This window comes from Mastigoproctus giganteus, chromosome 4 (genome assembly GCF_048544385.1).
Source record: "Mastigoproctus giganteus isolate SK-2022 chromosome 4, ASM4854438v1, whole genome shotgun sequence".
NCBI classification, from domain to species: Eukaryota; Metazoa; Arthropoda; class Arachnida; order Uropygi; family Thelyphonidae; genus Mastigoproctus; species Mastigoproctus giganteus.
In genome coordinates this window covers 122,563,984-122,583,096 of record NC_143578.1, presented here as the reverse complement: position 1 = coordinate 122,583,096, position 19,113 = coordinate 122,563,984, and the positions used below count along the sequence as shown (strand labels likewise).

The following is a 19,113-nucleotide window of genomic DNA, read 5'->3' as shown; positions in this document are numbered from 1 at the left end:
AATCCTCGTTCACATTCACTTGATGAAATTGTAGGCCCACCACCGACCCGCTTCTATCCAGCAAAATATGTTGGTTCGTGGCTGCTTCGGAAATGTCATTCAGCAAGAGACACAAAGAGGAAGAAAAAAGTCGGCATAAGGTGTCGGATGAGAACTTAATAAAAATTTGGAATATTCTACAAAAACTTTATTATGAAATTATTTTTACTTATGTTATTTATTTTTACTTATTATTTTTAGGGGCCGTAGTCTAACGAAGGACCCTTATAATGTCACTCGGTTGTCTGTCTGTCTGTCTGTCTGTCCATCCTTCTGTCACAGCATTGTATCTCTGGAACCACTCAGCATACTGACTTGAAATTTTGCAAGGGTCTATACATCATGTGGGTCAACATAACACCATATTGATCGTTGTTGACAAAAATTTGTCTGAGAAATGGGGGAACAGTGTGGGGGAGGGGGACAAAAATGTTGCTGACAACCTATAGCTTATTATATACCATTGGAAAGAGCTCAGTGAGTAGGTTTAAAATATAATTTTAAAATCTTTTTTAAATTAAAAATGGTGGCACCAGACAGGAAAATGTAATTTTCGTGTCCCTCCCCCTGTATTTCCATCACTAACGGAGCTAAAAATTTAAAAATCACATTAGCTATGCGTTATTTGATACTTATCAAGGGAAAACTATTCCAATTGAAATCTATCATTTACCTTTTGTGTTAAAATTAGAAAAATAATTTTTTATTGCACTTCGATAGCATGCTTCTTTGTACTAAGTAACTCTCCTTTTGGTGACAAAAAAGTTGCTGAATAGTTAGTTAATAACTCTATAAAGGTCATTTATAAATTTTGCAATGAGAAGTATTTTTTAACAATTTTCAAAGCTGGAGTTGTCCTGGCAAGGAGGTACTCAGAGAGCCAGTGTTAAGATGGCAGTGGTGGGGTCTTGCACGGCCCTCACCTGCCAGTTGCTTCTCCCTCAAGACTTTAATCACTTCTCCAGGAAAAAGTCGGGGGTCGCTTCTCCCACCCTTGTCATTCACAACAACTGGAAAGACTCAGATAGACAATGTTTTTGTTAGTTCCTCAGTTTTAGGCCAAGCCGAGGTACTAGAAATTTTTTTCAGTTACCATAAAGCTCTCTATTTGAGATACTACACTAACGACCATTCGTGACTACTGACCCTTCAAATAAGTAAATAAATCGGTCAACTACTTAGTGCCGAGCACTCAGTAGTTGGCCAATTTATTTACTTATTTTTTTATATAATTGAATAATAAATTTATGCTTAATAAACTGTGTGCCTATTTGGATTGATGCTCGTGTGATGTCAGTTTATATTGACTTGGATGGCTGCATTTGTATGGAATCTGATAAAATTAATCGGCATTTTATTCTTCATTAAATTGTCTTTTAGTTTTATTAATGCCTCCAGTATATATTCCTGATTATTACAAATTCGTATTATTCTGTTGGTTTGGTTTCTAATAACGTTTCCATGTACTTGTTTTGCTAAATTTGTTTCCCAGTTTGTTAGTTTAATGGTTCGGAAGTTAAAGTGGTCTCTTTTGTCAAAGTGTCATGTGCAGACTTTATTTTATTTAATTATAACCTCACTGTCAAGGTAGATGGCTTGTAAATGGCTATTGGGATTAGTGCATTTGATGGTCAGATCTGGGGGATATATTTCTACCTATATTTTATTTATTTATAGTCGTTGGATGCCTTCTACTCTACATAATAGTAATCCTATATTCCTTCATATAGGAAGGAATATAGGATTACAACTCCCATACCTATTACTTCTATTCTATATATATATATATATATATATATATATATATAAGAATAATGAAGCAGTTAAGAAAAATAGTAAAACAAATATAATACGAAAATTAAGAAAATAAATATAAAGCTATCATTAGATGCAGCAAAATGCACATTCCTCCACATGATGCCCAATGTATAACTGATATTAAATCAAAACTAATGCCAGTAGCATGGTAAAACTGTTTTAATAAATTAAACATAACGATTAATAAACATTTTCTTAATTTTCGTATTATATTTATTTTACTATTTTTCTTAACTGCTTCATTATTCTAATATACGCAAATCAAATGGCAGTAATGGGTTTGACATGCTAATGCTGTGCCCATACTGCCATCTGTATTATTTTATTTATTTGTCTATATAAGCTGGTTAAGCCTACATAGTGTCAGTGGCGTGGCTCTGCTCTGGAGTGCTAGTCTGTCTGTTCTATATTTTTATTTTTTGCTGCATAAGGACCACCGCTATTCAAATCCTCTGCATTGGTGGACTGATCCTTTGATCGGTTCCCCTTTGCGGAGATTTGTCTAGTGATTGAAATGCATGATTCCCAGCCCATTATTGGCCTTGTGGTCCTCTGGTAATATGGGGCATAATGGTCAGTCTATTTTTGTTATTTTGGTTTTATTTTATTGTAGTTACTTTAGTCTCTATTTTTGATATTTCACATAATTTGGAACTGGCACCCTACGAGGCGGGGGCGCCGTTAAATTCTTGTGTAATTGGCTCTAAATTTTAAAATTGATTTATTGTTTTTAATTGGATTTTCTAAATTATTTGGAGATTTTCTGCTACAATTTTTAGTTTTGTTACTTATTCTTCTCCTTCCCTGTTTATTAATCATTATGTTTAATTTATTATTTTTGCTCAACAGTTTTGCCATTCTACTGGCATTATTTTTGATTTAATATCAGTTATATATGTACAGGGTGTTTCAGTTAAACGTTTCAGAACTTCTAAGAGAGGTAGGGTACATCCTGACAACTCGAAATCATATAGCAATGTGGGGTCGGAAATGCTTTCCTGAAGCGGTGTTGTACACAGAAGCACCATAAAGAAAAGAGACCGTAAGTGAGAAATCGTTTTAATAATACATGAAAAGAAGCAAAAGGTACATGTATTAAAGTAAGTGTTCGAAGTTTCTTCCACGGGCTACAATGCACGCCTCACATCTCCGACGCATGGACATCCGAACATTCTGGAATACTCCAGGCGAATTTTGAATTTCTTCGGCAGCTACTGCGATTCTTGCAACCAGCTCCTCAGCATTGTCAACAGGGGTGTCATAAACTAGCGATTTCATATGACCGTGAAAATTCCTTCACAAGGGAAGGAATTTTCAACACGCATAACGACCATATCTGGGCGGTCGAGAACCCGCATGCAATACGACGTCGTGCAGCACAGATTCGATTTTCAGTCAATGTATGGGCCGGTATTATGGGAGATCACCTCATCGGACCTTACCTGTTACCGTGTCGTCTAACCGGACCTATCTACTTGATCTTTCTGCAGCAAGTATTGCCACAACTTTTGAGAGATGAACAGATTTCTGCATCGACGCAACAGACAATGTGGTTCCAACACGATGGAGCCCCTGCCCATTATAGCGGAGATGTTCGTAACTACCTGGATGTCACATTTGGTCAACAGTAGATCGGACGTGGTGGTCCCGTGCGTTGGCCTGCTCGGTCACCCGACCTATCATGTCTTGATTTTTATTTCTGGGGTCATATGAAATCGCTAGTTTATGACACCCCTGTTGACAATGCTGAGGAGCTGGTTGCAAGAATCGCAGTAGCTGCCGAAGAAATTCGAAATTCGCCTGGAGTATTCCAGAATGTTCGGATGTCCATGCATCGGAGATGTGAGGCGTGCATTGTAGCCCGTGGAAGAAACTTCGAACACTTACTTTAATCCATGTACCTTTTGCTTCTTTTCATGTATTATTAAAACGATTTCTCACTTACGGTCTCTTTTCTTTATGGTGCTTCTGTGTACAACACCGCTTCAGGAAAGCATTTCCGACCCCACATTGCTATATGATTTCGAGTTGTCAGGATGTACCCTACCTCCTCTTAGAAGTTCTGAAACGTTTAACTGAAACACCCTGTATATATATATTACAATAAGAAAGATGTATTTATATATATTGCTTGCTATTCACACTAATAATGAAATCATAATTGTTTCAGGATGCCAACTTAATGGTGTTGAAAGCAGTAACAGAACATACACCTCTAGATAGGTAAGATTTATCAGAGACATTATCAAATTTTTCATATTTCAAATTTTCTATTATTGCTTATATGCTAGAGTAGTCAATTTTTAAGGTGTGAGAAGAGGATACCATATTATGATTAACATGTGAGATATTTTCATTCTCACCATGTAACCATTTAGATTTATTTATATTTAATTTGTGTGATTTAAAAATAGATCATCTTACAAATAAAGAAATTTGGGTATGTAGTTCTGAGTAATGAGGATATTTCTGCAAATATCCTCATTAAATGTACAAAAAATGCTTATCCCTGTTACCTTAGTAGTTTCAGTGACTGTGTATATGTAGAGTATAAACATGTAATGGAACATAGTTGTGTTACATACTTCCTAGTGAAACATAACTAAACTTACAATTCACACAGTGATGCTATGTTGCATAATCAAATTTTAATTCACTTACACATCAAGAACTGCATTGTTAATTCTCATTGCTAGAAGAATGATTGCTTGGAGTTAAATGTTACATACAATATAATGAGCTTGGAATGATATGTCATCAGTATTTCAAACAGTTATCCAGCAGAATTTGCTTGTAAATAACATTCCATTTGTCCTATCAAACTTCTCTCAAAGTTTTAGAGGACAATTGTGTGGATTGGATGAATATTACAAGAAAATAGTGATTCTGCCACATTGCAAAGGATAGTATTACTAGTAGCAAATGATGAAAGAATGCAAGCTTATACAACATCAACCAAAAAAATTACAAAACTTCCCAAATCACCTGTCCATCACCTCCAATAGTTTGTATAGTTTTTCCTTGAATTTATTCAAAATATCTATTTCCACATCAATTGATGAAAGCTTTTTCCAACAATCAACCACCAGTTTGCTGAAGGCAAATTCTACACATCTGTTCTGCAACTCTCATTCCTCAGTGTGAATTTATGCCTCCTGTATGTAGGCTGACCAAGAGAAAGAAAGCCATCAGCATTGAGCTTGCTTAATCCATTCAAAGCTTTAAACACCTCAGTCAGATTACTTCACAGATGCCTAGTCTCCAGATGCTGCAATTTACAGAACTGAAGCCTTCCTTGTTGAGACCATCCTTTGTTCCCTTCACCTATCTCATTATCCTTTTTTTCACCTATTCCAGCAGATCCATATCCTTCCTAAAATGAGGTCTTGGCACATTATAGCCAAAGCTGCTAATGCGCCAATAAAATCTAAATCTAAACCTTCCTAAAATGAGGCCTCCAGACCTGTATGCAGTATTAGAGACATGGCCTAATGATTGTCTTATACAATGGGATAATCACCTCCTTATCTCTGCTAGCAAAATTCCTGTACATCATTGACAAAATTACATGAGCTATCCTGGTAACCTGTCTGCACTGCTCTGAGAACTTCATATCTGAGTGCGCAATTACCCGAGGTCTTTTTTCATTTTCCACTACCCTGAATGTAGCACCACACAGTTCATACGTTAATCTGTAAATACTGATACCGCCATGCAACACCTTGCATTTGCCAATGTTAAACTTCTGTTGCCATTTCTCAGCCCATCTGCCTAATATTTATAGATCTTGTTTGCAGTAGCATAATGTGATTATTGTCATTAATCACGCTGCCAACGTTCATCTGCAGACAGAAAATATTAACCCCAACTATGGAGGACTGCACTAATAACATTAGTCCATGAAGAGCAGTGTGCATTAGCATTATTTGAGGCATAAGATGCAAGAAAGCAAGCTTATAGAGCACAGCCAAAAAAAAAAAAAAAAAACCCCCTTCCCATTTTAGCTATCTGGTCACTCAAAATGTTTGTCTAGTTCAGCTTAAATTTATTTAAGCTATCAACTTCCACAACAACCGACAGAAGTCTGTTCCAGCAATCAACTACCTGCTGGCGGCGCCTCCGTAGCCAGGTGGGAAGGAGCAGCAGTGCGTAGCACACGCTGCTTGATTAGACCGGGGTTCGAGCCCGTCACCACCAAATACGGAGGATGCGGAAAGGTGAGAGAATGACCACCGCATATCCCGGAGCAATATGGCCTTAGCTGCTAATGCTCCTAAAAAACCAAATAACAAAAAATAACAAATAACTACCTGCTGGCTAAAGGCAAACTTTCACTTCTGTACATCTATTCTACAACTCTCTTTCCTCAGTTTGAATCTATGCCCCCTTAGGTTCTTAATCCCATCAGCATTGAGCCTGCTCAAACCATTCAAAGCCTTGTGCACCTCAATCAGATCACCTCACAGGTGCCTAGTCTCCATATACTACAGCTAACAGGATTTAAGCGTCTCCTCATAAGAGAACCCTTTTGTTCCTCTCACTGATCTTGTTGCCCTTCTTTGTACTTGTTCTAGCAACATTACATCCTTCCTAAAATGAGGCCTCCAGATCTGTACGCAGTACTCAAGGTGTGGCCTGACCATTGCCTTATACAAAGGTATAATCACATCCTTTTTCTCTGCTAGCAAAATTCCTATATACAGGGTGTCTCAAAAATATTGGTACAAATTTAGGGGAGGTAGGTAACATTTAAAGGAATGTGAATCGCATAGGAACCCATAACCGGAAACATCATGGGAAAGTAGTAGCAGAGACACAAGAAGCAGAAATGACACAAGACAGTAATTAGTGGCAAACATTTATTAGACATAATATTAACAATGGAGTATGAGATGGATGCATTTCATGACGTTACAACAGATGCTCAAAGGTTCCACCATGAGACGCGATGCATGCGTGACACCGACGCAGCATGGATTGGCGGACACGGTCGAACACACCTGGAGTTTCTTTAACGGTAGCAGCAGCATAGACGAGTCTCGCCACGAGATCCATTTCCGTCTCCACAGGCGATTCATACATGACAGATTTGAGGGGCCCCCCACAGAAAGAAATCAAGGCTCGATAAATCAGGTGATCGTGAGGGCCAGGCAACGGGTCCACCACAGCCAATCCATCGACGCGCCCAAAACGCCTATTCAAATGGTCACGAATACACCTTCCATAATGGGCAGGTGCCCCGTCATGTTGAAACCAAATGTTGCGTCTCACATTTGCTGGAACATTGTCTAGTAACCCTGGTAGAACTTGTTCAAGAAAGATCCGATATTTAGCAGAGTTCTTGTGGGATGGTAACAGGTATGGGCCGACTAATCAGTCACCGACCATACCTGCCCACACATTTATTGCAAAGCGATGTTGTGTCGCATGGGGGCGTACACCGCGTGGGTTGTCATGAGCCCACACATGAGCATTGTGCTGATTGAATAAGCCTTCCCGAGTGAAATTCCCTCATCCATGAACAAAACATAGGCTGGAAAATTCAAGTCTTGAACACTTTCTTGGAGAAACCACTGCGCAAAAGCCACACGTGCAAGATGATCTTGGGGGAGCAGTAACTGAACCCTTTGGAGATGAAAGGGGTGTAAGGAATCGTCGTGCCAGACATGCTGTACACTGCAACAACACTCTCCTAAGGCAGAGGCAACGGCAGTGTGCTGGTAGTAGGATTATTCTGGACGGCATTCAACACACTTTCTTACATGGCGGGAGTTTGTGTCGAACGTGGTCTGCCCGCACTACTCCTGTTACCTCTAAAAGACCCATAATCGCACAGATTTTGATGCACACGCGCAAACAAACGGTGATCCAGTACATGTCTGTCTGTCTGGGAAGCATTCTCCATAAATTCGTTGAGCAGCTCGTCCATACACTGGGTGCATGTCTGCCAGCTTACGGTTCGTATATCGATGCATGCTCTTCGTGCAGCAGCGACTACTGCTTGAATGAGTAAACCAGAAATTTTCCCTCTCGCGAACTGATGAACAGCGCCGTTTACTGACTTACGGTTACGTTTCCGGTTATGGGTTCCTATGCGATTCACATTCCTTTTGATATTACCTACCTCTCCTAAACGTTTATACCAATATTTTTGAGACACCCTGTATAATTGACAAAACTCCACGACCTGCTCTGGCAGCCCAGCTTGTCTACACTACTCAGAGAACTTCATATCCGACTGCACAATTACCCCCAGGTCTTTTTCATTCTCCACCTCCCTGAGGTAGTACCACACAGTTGGTACATTTCTCTTGGGTTACTGCTACCCATATGCAATACTTCAGTTGCCATTTCTCAGCCCATCTACCTAACTTTTCTAGATCCTGTTTCAGTAGCATATTGTCTTTACTATCATTCACAACCCTGCCAATCATTTTATCATCTGCAAACTTTTACATTAAGCCTGATATACCTTCATTGATATCATTAATAAATATACAAAACAACAATGGGCCCATCACTAAACCCTGGGGGAGGTCACTAATAACATTAGTCCACATAGAGCAGTGTCCATTTATTACCACCCCACTCAACCATCCCTTTATCTATTGCAGAAACTTACATTTAATGCCATGCTGCTCCAATCGTACAGCAGTCTTCCATGTGCAACAGTATCAAAAGCTTTCCTGAAAACGAAGTATATGATATCAAAATTAATTTTTGCATCCAGTTCCTTTGTGATCACATCGTAGTATCCAATCAGATTGATCAGACAAAACTTCTTCTTAACAAACCCATGCTGTGTCTGAACTATTACTGCAATCTTGTCTAGGTGATCCTTGCATCACCTCTTTAACCAGTGACTCCATTATTTTCCCTGGAACAAGTTAAACTAACTGGTCTATAATTATTTGCATCACCCTTTGAACACCCTTTGTGAATTGAAGATACATTTGTGCATATCCAGTCCATGGGGACCTCTCCTGAATCTAAGAATGCTCTCATAATTGTGGCCAAGGGTTTACTTACTTACCTTGCTGCCTCCTTCAATATAACTGGATCGATTCCATCTGCCCCAGGTGCCTTTTTTTTTGTTTAACTTCAACAATTTCTCCACCACTTTGCTCTCAGTTATTACAAAATCATTTAGATCGCTGTTAGAGTTTAGTAAACTTCTGTCCACCCCTTCCTTACAGCATTCCTCATGTTTGAATGTAGATGCAATGTACTCATTCAGTTTGTCAGCTATCCGAGCAGGATCATCAATAGTTGAACCACCAACATCAAGTGGATCAATCTGATTCATCCCCTTCCTTCTAGAGTTTACATAACTAAAGAAGTCTGTTGTTTTTATTTACATCTTTTGCCAAGTATTTCTCATAATCAGCCTTCTCCTGCCTGGCCTCCTTTGTAACTTGATTACGGACTAGCTTATATCTTCAGTTGGCTTCTGTGTCACCTGGTCATTTATTTGCATCTCACACATTTTTCTTCTCTACTACAAGCCTCATTAGTTCATCTGACATCTATTTAAGTCTAAATCTTGAACAGTATTTCTTAGTTGGTTTGAAAAGTCTAGTGGCTTCCAAGATTAATTCCTTGAAGACCTCCCATTTATAATTCACTGTTTTTAACATCATCAGTCGATCCCACTATACAAAATTTATAAAATATCTGAGATAACCTTTACAAAAGCAAAAGCCCTTCCCTTTAGCCTTGATGGCTAAAGTAAATCCCACATCAGTAGACTGTGATCACTGTCATCTTGTGGTTCCTTTATCCGCAAATTCCTAATGCATGCGTCATCTCTGCTGATAATCAGATCAAGGGTGTTACCCCCCCCCCCGGTTGCTCCTCGAACTTGTTGCTGTAGAAAACAATCCTCCAACAAATCCACAAAAGTCTTGCTAGTGTGTGAGTGACCAACTCACAAGTTCCAATCAATATCTGGAAAGTTAGTGTCCCATTACAAGACATTCTAATTTACTGGTCCATACTATTTCTCTGTTCGGTTGTTGGGTATACTCATCACAGTCTTTAGGCCTATAACACTCTCCTGCTCTCATTTTTGTTTTCCCATTCCAATAGCCATCCGTTTCAACTGGATGCACCACCTTAGATTTAATATGCTTCTTCACTAAGAGCACTACAGTGAAAATAAACAGAAGGAAAATATGAATGGATATCTACTTAAGTTTTTAAGGGATATGTTGAATGCCTGCTGGATTAAGAGGTTATTTAATTTGCAAAAAATTAATAATAATATTAAATCAAAAGATGTCTTATATATTAGGATATCACTACATTCTTGAGATAAATAACTGTTAAACTTTATGAGTACTATGAAACATTTCAGGTCTAGTACATTCTTGTTAACAAAGAACATGGATTCTTTGTTAGCAAGAATGTTTGACTGCATTTGGAAAAGTGATGTGCATAATTGAATGATTAATAATCAGTTATTCTGTTTCTATAATAAAAATAATCAGTTATATACAAATTACTCAATTATGAAATCAACAACAAAAACAGTGAGGAAAAAAAAAAAAAAATCAGTCAATTCGATATGAATTTATCCTTGATAAAATCATATCGAATATAGACCTGTTCATCCCCTCGAAGGAGGGGATGAACAGGTCTATTGCTAGTCTTTTTTTTATTTATATATTTTTTCCTTTGTCAGTTTGCTCACTGATTTCATAATAAACTTATCTTCATATAGTTGATTATTTCGATTAGCATTAGTAGTGCAATGATGCAATCAACCAAAAAAAAAAAAAAAAACCACACTTCCCATATCATCTCTCAATCCCCTCTAATAGTTTGCATAGGTCTTCCTTGAATTTATTCTTATTATCCACTGGCTGGAAGCAATTTTCCACACATCTATCAAGCAACCATCTTTCCTCAATTTGAATTTATACTCTCTCATTGTAATCTGAGCAAAAGGAAGGATTCATCAGCAGCTTACTCAAATCTATTCAAAGCCTTAAACACCTCAATGAGAGATATATTGACATCTGATTGAGATCCATTCCAACACCTGATTCCATATTCTTCCTAAAATTATGCTTCCAGACCTGTATGCAGTACTCAAGATGTGCCCTAACCATTGCCTTATAGTGGGGATAATTACCAACCCCCCCCCCTTATCCTTGCTGGAAAAATACCTGTTTATGATTGACAAAAACCTGTGAGCTTTCTGGCAACCTATGTGCACTTCTCAGGGAATATCATATCTGACTACACAATTCCTCCCAAGGTTTTTTTCATTCTCCATACCCTGAATGTGGTATGACACAGTTGGTACATTAATCTAGGATTACTGCCACTCATATGCATTAAATTGCATTTGCCAATATTAAACTTCAATTGCTACTTCTCAACCCATTGGCGCCTCCGTAGCCAGGTGGGAAGGAGCAGCAGTGCGTAGACACTTCTTGATTAGACCGGGGTTCAAGCCCGACACCACCAAATATGGAGGATGCGGAAAGGTCAGGGAATGACCATCGCATATCCTGGAGCAATATGGCCTTAGTTGCTAATGCTCCTAAAAACCAAAATAACAAACATAACATCTCAACCCAGCTGCCTAATTTTTATACATTTTATTGCAGTAGCATACTTTGATTACTGTCATTAACCATCCTGCTAACCTTTGTATATCTCTGTATCAAGCCTGATATGCCTTCATCAATATCATTAATAAACACAGAAAACAACAATGGGCCCAGCACTGAACCCTGGGGACTGCACGTGTAACATTATTCCATGAAGAACAGTGCTGCTCGATAACCACTATTTTCTCCCACTCAACCATCCTTCTATCCATAGCAGTAACTTGTCCTTAATGCTACACTGCACCAATTTGTGTAGCAGTCTTTTTAATGCAACAGTATCAAAAGCTTTTCTGAAATCCAAGTATGTGATATAAAAATTATTTTTTGCATCCAGTTCTTTGGTGCATCATAGTATTCAATCAAATTGGTCAGTCAAGATTGTCCCTTAACAAATTCTTGCTGTGACTGCAGCATAACTGCATTCCAGGTCTGTCATTCAGAATTATTACTCCAGTTCTACCATTGACAATTAAGACTAGTCATTTAAATTTCAAGATTTGAACCTTCATCCCCAGTCCCATTTTCTGTTTTAAGTACCAAAGTATGGCCATTCTCAGACATATCAAGGACATGCTGTGCACCCTATTTTCACTTCTAAGGAACATTCTCAAACAGATTGTACAGTTTCCACTTCTATTTGTCTGAACTGCAAAGGAAGCCATCTAGCATTTTCTAAACCTTTGGAAAACTGCTGCTCTCAAAACTGCTGCTCAGCTTCAATTCAAACAGATGTCTGTATTGAGCTGAACATTTGTTTTACTAATTGAGTCAAAACTATGCTAACTTCTAAAAAGAAATACAAAATAAATCTGAATCTAATGAGACTCCTATTAGTATTCCAGCTGTTGCTAAGTCAACCTTGCATGAAATGAAAAAACTTAAAATTGTTGAAGACCAGAAGAAAGTGAAATCACATCTTGCTAACATGCAAGTCCATATTCGTATGTATAATGATGACACAATGCTAAAATTACATGCAAATGATACCATGAAAACAGGACACCTGGCTTTTCCTAGAAAGGACAAATTAAAGCAAGACTGGCAAAACTCAAACCTACAACTCACAAAAAGCAGTCATATCAGTCTTCATCAACAAAACCCAAACAATGAATAAATTCATGCAGTGGAACCGAAGGTGTCGATGCAATAATTTGATGACCTGAGTGATTTACTTATCCAGATTAATGCAATACTTACAGGAAACCTTTCTGTAAGCACACCTGTTCAAAAGTTTCTCTTTAATTCTCAAATCATACTTTGTATAGATAGACCGGATAGGATGTCTGAGACTCCCGCTGGTTGAGTTGTTGCAATTCTGCCCCAAATCTGCCATACCTTCTAGACATTATTCAACAACAAACCTCCTTAGAAGTTGTGGCAGTTTTTGCTTTGCAATAGGAATATCAATAACCCTTTTGTCAACATGTATTATTATGCTGACTTATCTTTGCTCCCAGACTGAACTTGACAATCTTATCACACAGCTCCTACCTCTCTGTTTACTCAGTGATTACAGTGTTCAGCATCTGTTGTGGATATCTTCCACCATGGATACGAAAGGCCAACGGATTAAAATATTCCTTAATAACCATAACCTGACTCTGTTATTTTCTGGTTTTCCAACTCATATTCAACTACCTATAGGTACTGTGTCAGCCATAGACTTATTAATATGCTCAGAATCTCTTTTTCTAAGCATGGGATGGTCAGTATTGAATGACCCATTCTTCTCTGACCATATCTTCTGTTTAATTCGATTGCAGGTTGTCTCATTACCTATTGGAATTTTAATAAAGCACAAAGCAGACTGAAATAACTACTTTACTTCCATCTTACTCAACAGCCAATACATACAGCAGCTGAAATTTCCATCACAAAATCTCACCTGTGTAATTGCATATACTGAAACCGCTGGTGGAATGCCGATTGCTCTTGCATGGAATCTCTTTCATAAAATCCAGACTAGTGCCAAGCTAATTTTTAGTTTACATAAAACTGAAAAGCCCAAATTTAGAGAAGTAAAACCATCCCCTCCTGAAATCACAAAGTTTCAGTATAGCCATTTATAATTCCACATCTTCCTCTTTTGTGTACTCCTTTCAATACTTTAAAACTAATAAGAAGTGTGTATAAAGTTAATTTTTCGACAAGTCTTTCACTTCAATACAACCAGCCCTTACTGTGGTAGAGCCTAAAGAATTATTACTCAAATTTCCAAATAGTGCAGCAGTACTAGTTGGGATTCACTACAGTATGAATAGGCACCTGTGTGAAGCTGATCTTTACATATTAAAAGAATTGGGAATCGTTTTTGACACATCGCTTGGCATCATTGTGTTGTTAATGTTAAGGACATGCATCACTTAGGACTGAGGGGCCACTTTCAACAAATAATACAGAACTTAAGATTATTCACCTTTCAGATCCAATATCAAAACATGATATTGACATCTCAGATTCAAGAGGAGGATTCAGTACACAGTATTATGTACTGAGTGAGTGCAAGCAACCCTATTTGCAATCCAGGTAAACAGCATTGACTACACAGAAACCTTCCAAAAAACGAATGGCATGTTTGCAAATGACCTTGAGCTAAGTTCTGGTCAACCCATCCCCATCTCTTCCATCAAGCAATATGACTGATGACTTTTGAGGTTATGATGAACATCGTGGTGAGATCCAATCTTCCTTACGTTTCGAGGGTATAGCTCTAAAATGGTATTCGCAGGCCGGCTGCTAGTTAGAACATCGGACTGAGCCTATTGGTAACTCTTTAGGAGGCTTCTGGATCAGCTAGTGTATAATCTTGTTACCTCTACTCTGCCAGATAGTGACTGGAGAGAGTCCGAGTAGTGTGTATGTGGGGGGCATTTTCAAGGCCACCCCCCCACTCTTTTTCTTATATGAAATACACCATGAATTGTCAAACTAATAGAGTAAGCTTATCTGTGAAAAGATCTAAATCTCCCAAACACTTCTTAATTCATTTCACAAATATACATGGTCTCAATGATATCCATTTCCACTTGCAGTCTGCCAAACCCCACGTACTTTTTCTGACATAATCTCAGTTATCAGTTGATTCAACCACTGCTCATCTCAGTTGCCCAATTTATTCGCTGTATAATTCCTTTCACCTCAAAGGTGGTACTTCTGCATATGTCCGTTTCGATAATACCTGTCAGAGAATTAATAATTTGGAATCTCCTCTCTTCGATCTTCTCTGGCTTGAAATCTCTCTACCTCATTGTGGCAAATTCATCTGTTGTCTCTATCGTTCTCCCAACACCACTAATGACTTGGAGCTGTTTGACCTCCTCTCTTTGAAACTTGACTTTCTCCAGTCCAACTTTCCTAACAGTGAGGTAATTTTCCTTTGTGATTTTAATGTTTAAAACTCCAGCTGGATTCCGTTTTCTAGTCACACCGACCCAACTGGTCGAGATGCTGAGGTTTTTTGCAATTTCTAATGACCTTGCACATATTGTTCATTTACCTACAAGAATACCGGACAATCCTAACCATACAGCCAACACACTTGATCTTTTTCTCACAAACAACTCTTCTAAGTACACGGTCGAAGTGAGGGGTCCTTTTGTTACCTCAGATCACAACTTGGTGATTGTCTCTTCTCCAATGGAGCCTTTATCTCATGGTTATTCCCAATCTCGTATTGTTTGGCATTACAAGAATGAAAAATGGGATGACCTACGAGATTTCTTTTGTTTCAAAACTTCTGATGTCAACCTTTTGCTCAGATTGTGTCAGTGAAATTATTCTTGTAGGAATGGAATCCTTTATTCTACACTCTACTTTAAAATCTCGTCCTTTATCTAAACTTTGGTTTTCCAATAAATGTGCTAAGGCTGTTCAAGAGACGAATGTTACATATCGTAATTGGCTTGTTTCCAATTCTTCAGTTTCATTTTCTACCTACACCAAAGCTCGCAACAATTGTAAAGCAGTAATTAATCAGTCCAAACTAGATTTCGAACAGGCTAAGAGTAGAAAACTTGCTTCTTGCCCTAATGGTAGCCAAGCATTCTGGTCTCTTGCCAAAGCTATTGGCCGCAACTTTTGCCCATCTCTGCTCCCACAGCTGTTAAAACAAGATGGTTCTGTTGTCACTTCAGTCAAGGATAAAGCTGACATGCTATCATCCCATTTTTCTTCCAACTCATGTATTAATGACCTTGGTAAAACACCTCCCACCATTCCCAACTTGTTCCATTCAATGCCTCCTATGGTCTTCCGTCAAAAGGATGTCAGAAGGATTTTGATTAATCTTGATGCTAAGAAAGCTCCAGGTCCTGATGGTATTTCAACACTTGTTCTCAAAACCTGTGCTCCTGAACTTAATCCTGTTCTTTGCCGCCTTTTTTCACTTTGTTATTCCAAAGGTGTTTTTCCTTCTGCTTGAAAATTTTCTCATATCCACCCAGTTCCTAAAGAGGGTGACAAGTCCCTCCCCATCCAATTATCGTCCCATTGCAGTTACTTCTACACTTTCTAAAGTAATGGAGAAATCAATTAACCACCAACTCTTAAACTAGCTAGAAACCTTCCATCTGATCAACGATCGCCACTATGGATTCCATCAGTGTCGATCCACTAGTGATATTCTGGCTTATGTTACCCATTTATGGACAAATTCAATAGAAACGTTTGGTGGAACACAAGCAGTTGCTCTTGACATCTCAAAGGCTTTCTATCGTGTTTGTCATAAAGGTCTTCTAAACAAGCTTCTATCTTATGGTTTGCCAACTGTTTTTTGTAATTGGTTATCCAGTTTTCTCTCTGATCGCTCACTGAGGGTGATGGTAGATGGCTCTCTGTCTTTAACTTCTCCACTAATGCCGGTGTCCCCCAAGGTTCAGTTCTTTACCCCACTCTTTTCCTCTTGTATATTAATGATCTTCTTCCAGTGACTGGAAATTTTATCCATGGTTTTGCTGATGGTAGCACATTGCATTGCACTTTCCATTTTGAAAACCTTGCCCTGCTCAATCAGCTTCAACCTCTCGAATATCCGCTACCAATTCCTTAAAATACCAATCTCCACGTAATTCTGGTTGTCTTTGTTGTCTAGGTGCCTCTGTAGCCAGGTGGGAAGGAGCAACAGCGCGTAGCACACGCTTCTTGATTAGACCGGTGTTCGAGCCCGTCACCACCAAATACGGAGGATGCGGAAAGGTCAAGGAATGACCACCGCATATCCCGTAGCAATATGGCCTTAGTTGCTAATGCTCCTAAAAACCAAACAACAACAACTTTGTTGTCTAAAGTTGTGTTTGCCTCCACGTAGTGGGGCAAAGACAACTTAGTTGATTTCAATCCTTCTAAAACTCAGTCTTGTCTTATATCTCGCAAAAAGGATTCTTCTTCTCCTATGCTTATATTTCATATTTGTCAGCCCATAGGAGATTATAGTGCATATTTGAAAAGATTATTATGCAGCAGTAGCTATAAACTTGTGGAATATTACCTTCACACATGGTGGGGAAGAGGTAAAACAAAGTTGTCCATCAATTCTCTGTGTGTGTTAAGTATAGTGGCTGTTGGTGGCACCATACCATGAACAGGTAATGTGCATTTCAATATTTGGGTTTAAATTAGTAAACATTAATTTGTGTGTTTTGTATGGGGGGGGATTGCTTTTTGTAATATGGCAATGGCAATGTTTAAAGGAATCCATACATGTATTTACTAGTGGAAAATGGGCATGGATCCAGCTAGGACTCTGCTATATGAGACGTGGTAATTCTACAGAAGCTGTTTATGCACTACAGAATGCTTTACGCATTGAACCTACTGATAGGTAATTTTTCTTAATATTTTGTTAATTTTTTGTTTTCAGAACCTCTCTAGATTGTAAATGATGCAGATTGCTTTGTAATTGTTTGTATAACTGTATTTCTCAAGTAGTAACACAATTTATTTTTAGTTTAAAATTTTTTTCATTAGTCATTTTGATTGAAGCCACCCTTGTAATTCCCACCACATACTTTACTGCCTTTATTAAAAGGATAGTAAAGAATGTGTTGAGAATTACAAGCAAAAGCTTTAAGCAAAATGTATAAAGTCTAGTATACCTTTATAATTGAAAAGCATATATCTTTAGTCTGTATATGTTAAATTTAGGAAGAGTATCATAAACAAACCATTTTATTTTTAGACATGTTTGCAATTCTCTGAAGTACCTATTAGCTTCATTATGCTGTTCATATGTCTGTCCATCTACATATTAGTAGTAGTACTAGTATTATAATATGAAAATTCAACTGGTGAACAGATTTTCTTCAAATATTATATTTGGCTCATTTGTGAAATATTTGTTGAACGGTCCATTTTTCATTGAAATCATTATAATCAGATTTCATATAATTAGATATAACACTGGTCAACACATAAAATGTTATGAAAACAAAAATACCCAATCTTAACTAATTTTATGCTGCTGAATACGAAAATCACATTAAAATTTATCGATTCGCTCTTGTTTTGGAATTACAATTGGAGTCTCACATTAGCGAGTTACTCTACATTATCAACTACTGCTCTTGGCAAAATGCATGGCAACACCTCAGTTTCAGTATCACCATGGTCTTATCACGTGATTGGCAACTGTTGCTTTGCTCTGCATCACATGATAAGTTGTTGCCTCAAATGTATCTTCAACTCTGTTGCAATAATCCTCGAACACAGGTGCTGGGTGATTTGTTCTCAGTTGAAGATGTGGAGAAATCACATTAGCTTTCTTGAAGCTAATATGACTTCTCCACGTCTTCAACAAAAAAGGCCTGCTTCTTGTACTTTGGGTGTGAAGTAGGTGACCAGGACAAGTACTGGGCTCCACTGATATGCTGCACTACCTGTTCATCAAAACTCAATGCATGGATGAATCGAAAGGGATGTTTTATGCCTTTCGCAGTGCCCATGATATGGAAGGAGCCAGCAAATCGCGTCACAGACTGTTACTTCTGTATGGTGCTTCCTATTAAAAAAAAGGGATGACAATGAAGAAAAAGTGGACAGTTATATACTCAAATATAAATTCATCCTGTGCTTCACAGTGAAGTACCACCTGACCGTTTTCTGTACACTGATGAAGATGAAGACACTGATGAACATCGACTTCATATACACGAAGAAGTACAGCAGCCGTCTACGTCAAGGGATCCCCTATTTTGTCCAAACCTTTGTCATTCTGAACCACATAAGATCAGAGAAAGTGAGCTTAATGACCTCATCAGGGATCTCGAACTGCCGAAGAATATGGCAAAGCTTTTGGCCTCAAGTAGGGCCACTTTACACCCAAAATAGAATCTTCTAGATCATTCTGTGAAAGTGACAACATTTCGTACTAAAAATAATGACTATGATAAATACTATCAAACAGGGGGTGAACTCACTATTTGTAAGGATGTTGATGATGGTCTAATGGCAGCAATGAACATGAGGCACATTCCCAAAGAATGGCAACTATTTATAGCTACTTCTAAGCTTAGCCTTAAGACTGTGTTATTACACAATGGAAATAACTTTAGTACCTCTTGCTTATGTCATCCACAAAAAAGAAACATGCACAAACACAGAGAACATCCTCTTAGGTACGCACTATCAGAAGCAGAGCCCT

At 38.2% G+C, this 19,113-nt stretch overlaps 1 protein-coding gene across 2 annotated transcripts in view; it reads left to right on the top strand.

Annotated features, from left to right (window-relative positions):
- LOC150087035 (tetratricopeptide repeat protein 37) overlaps positions 1–19,113 on the top strand; it is a 702,248-nt gene that overhangs the window by 285,211 nt on the left and 397,924 nt on the right. For both annotated transcript variants that reach the window (XM_090371768.1, XM_090371767.1), the window contains exons 16-17: positions 4,028–4,080; positions 17,188–17,295. In XM_090371768.1, the coding sequence (XP_090227894.1) occupies positions 4,028–4,080; positions 17,188–17,295 (161 nt within the window). The remainder of the gene's footprint in view (positions 1–4,027; positions 4,081–17,187; positions 17,296–19,113) is intronic.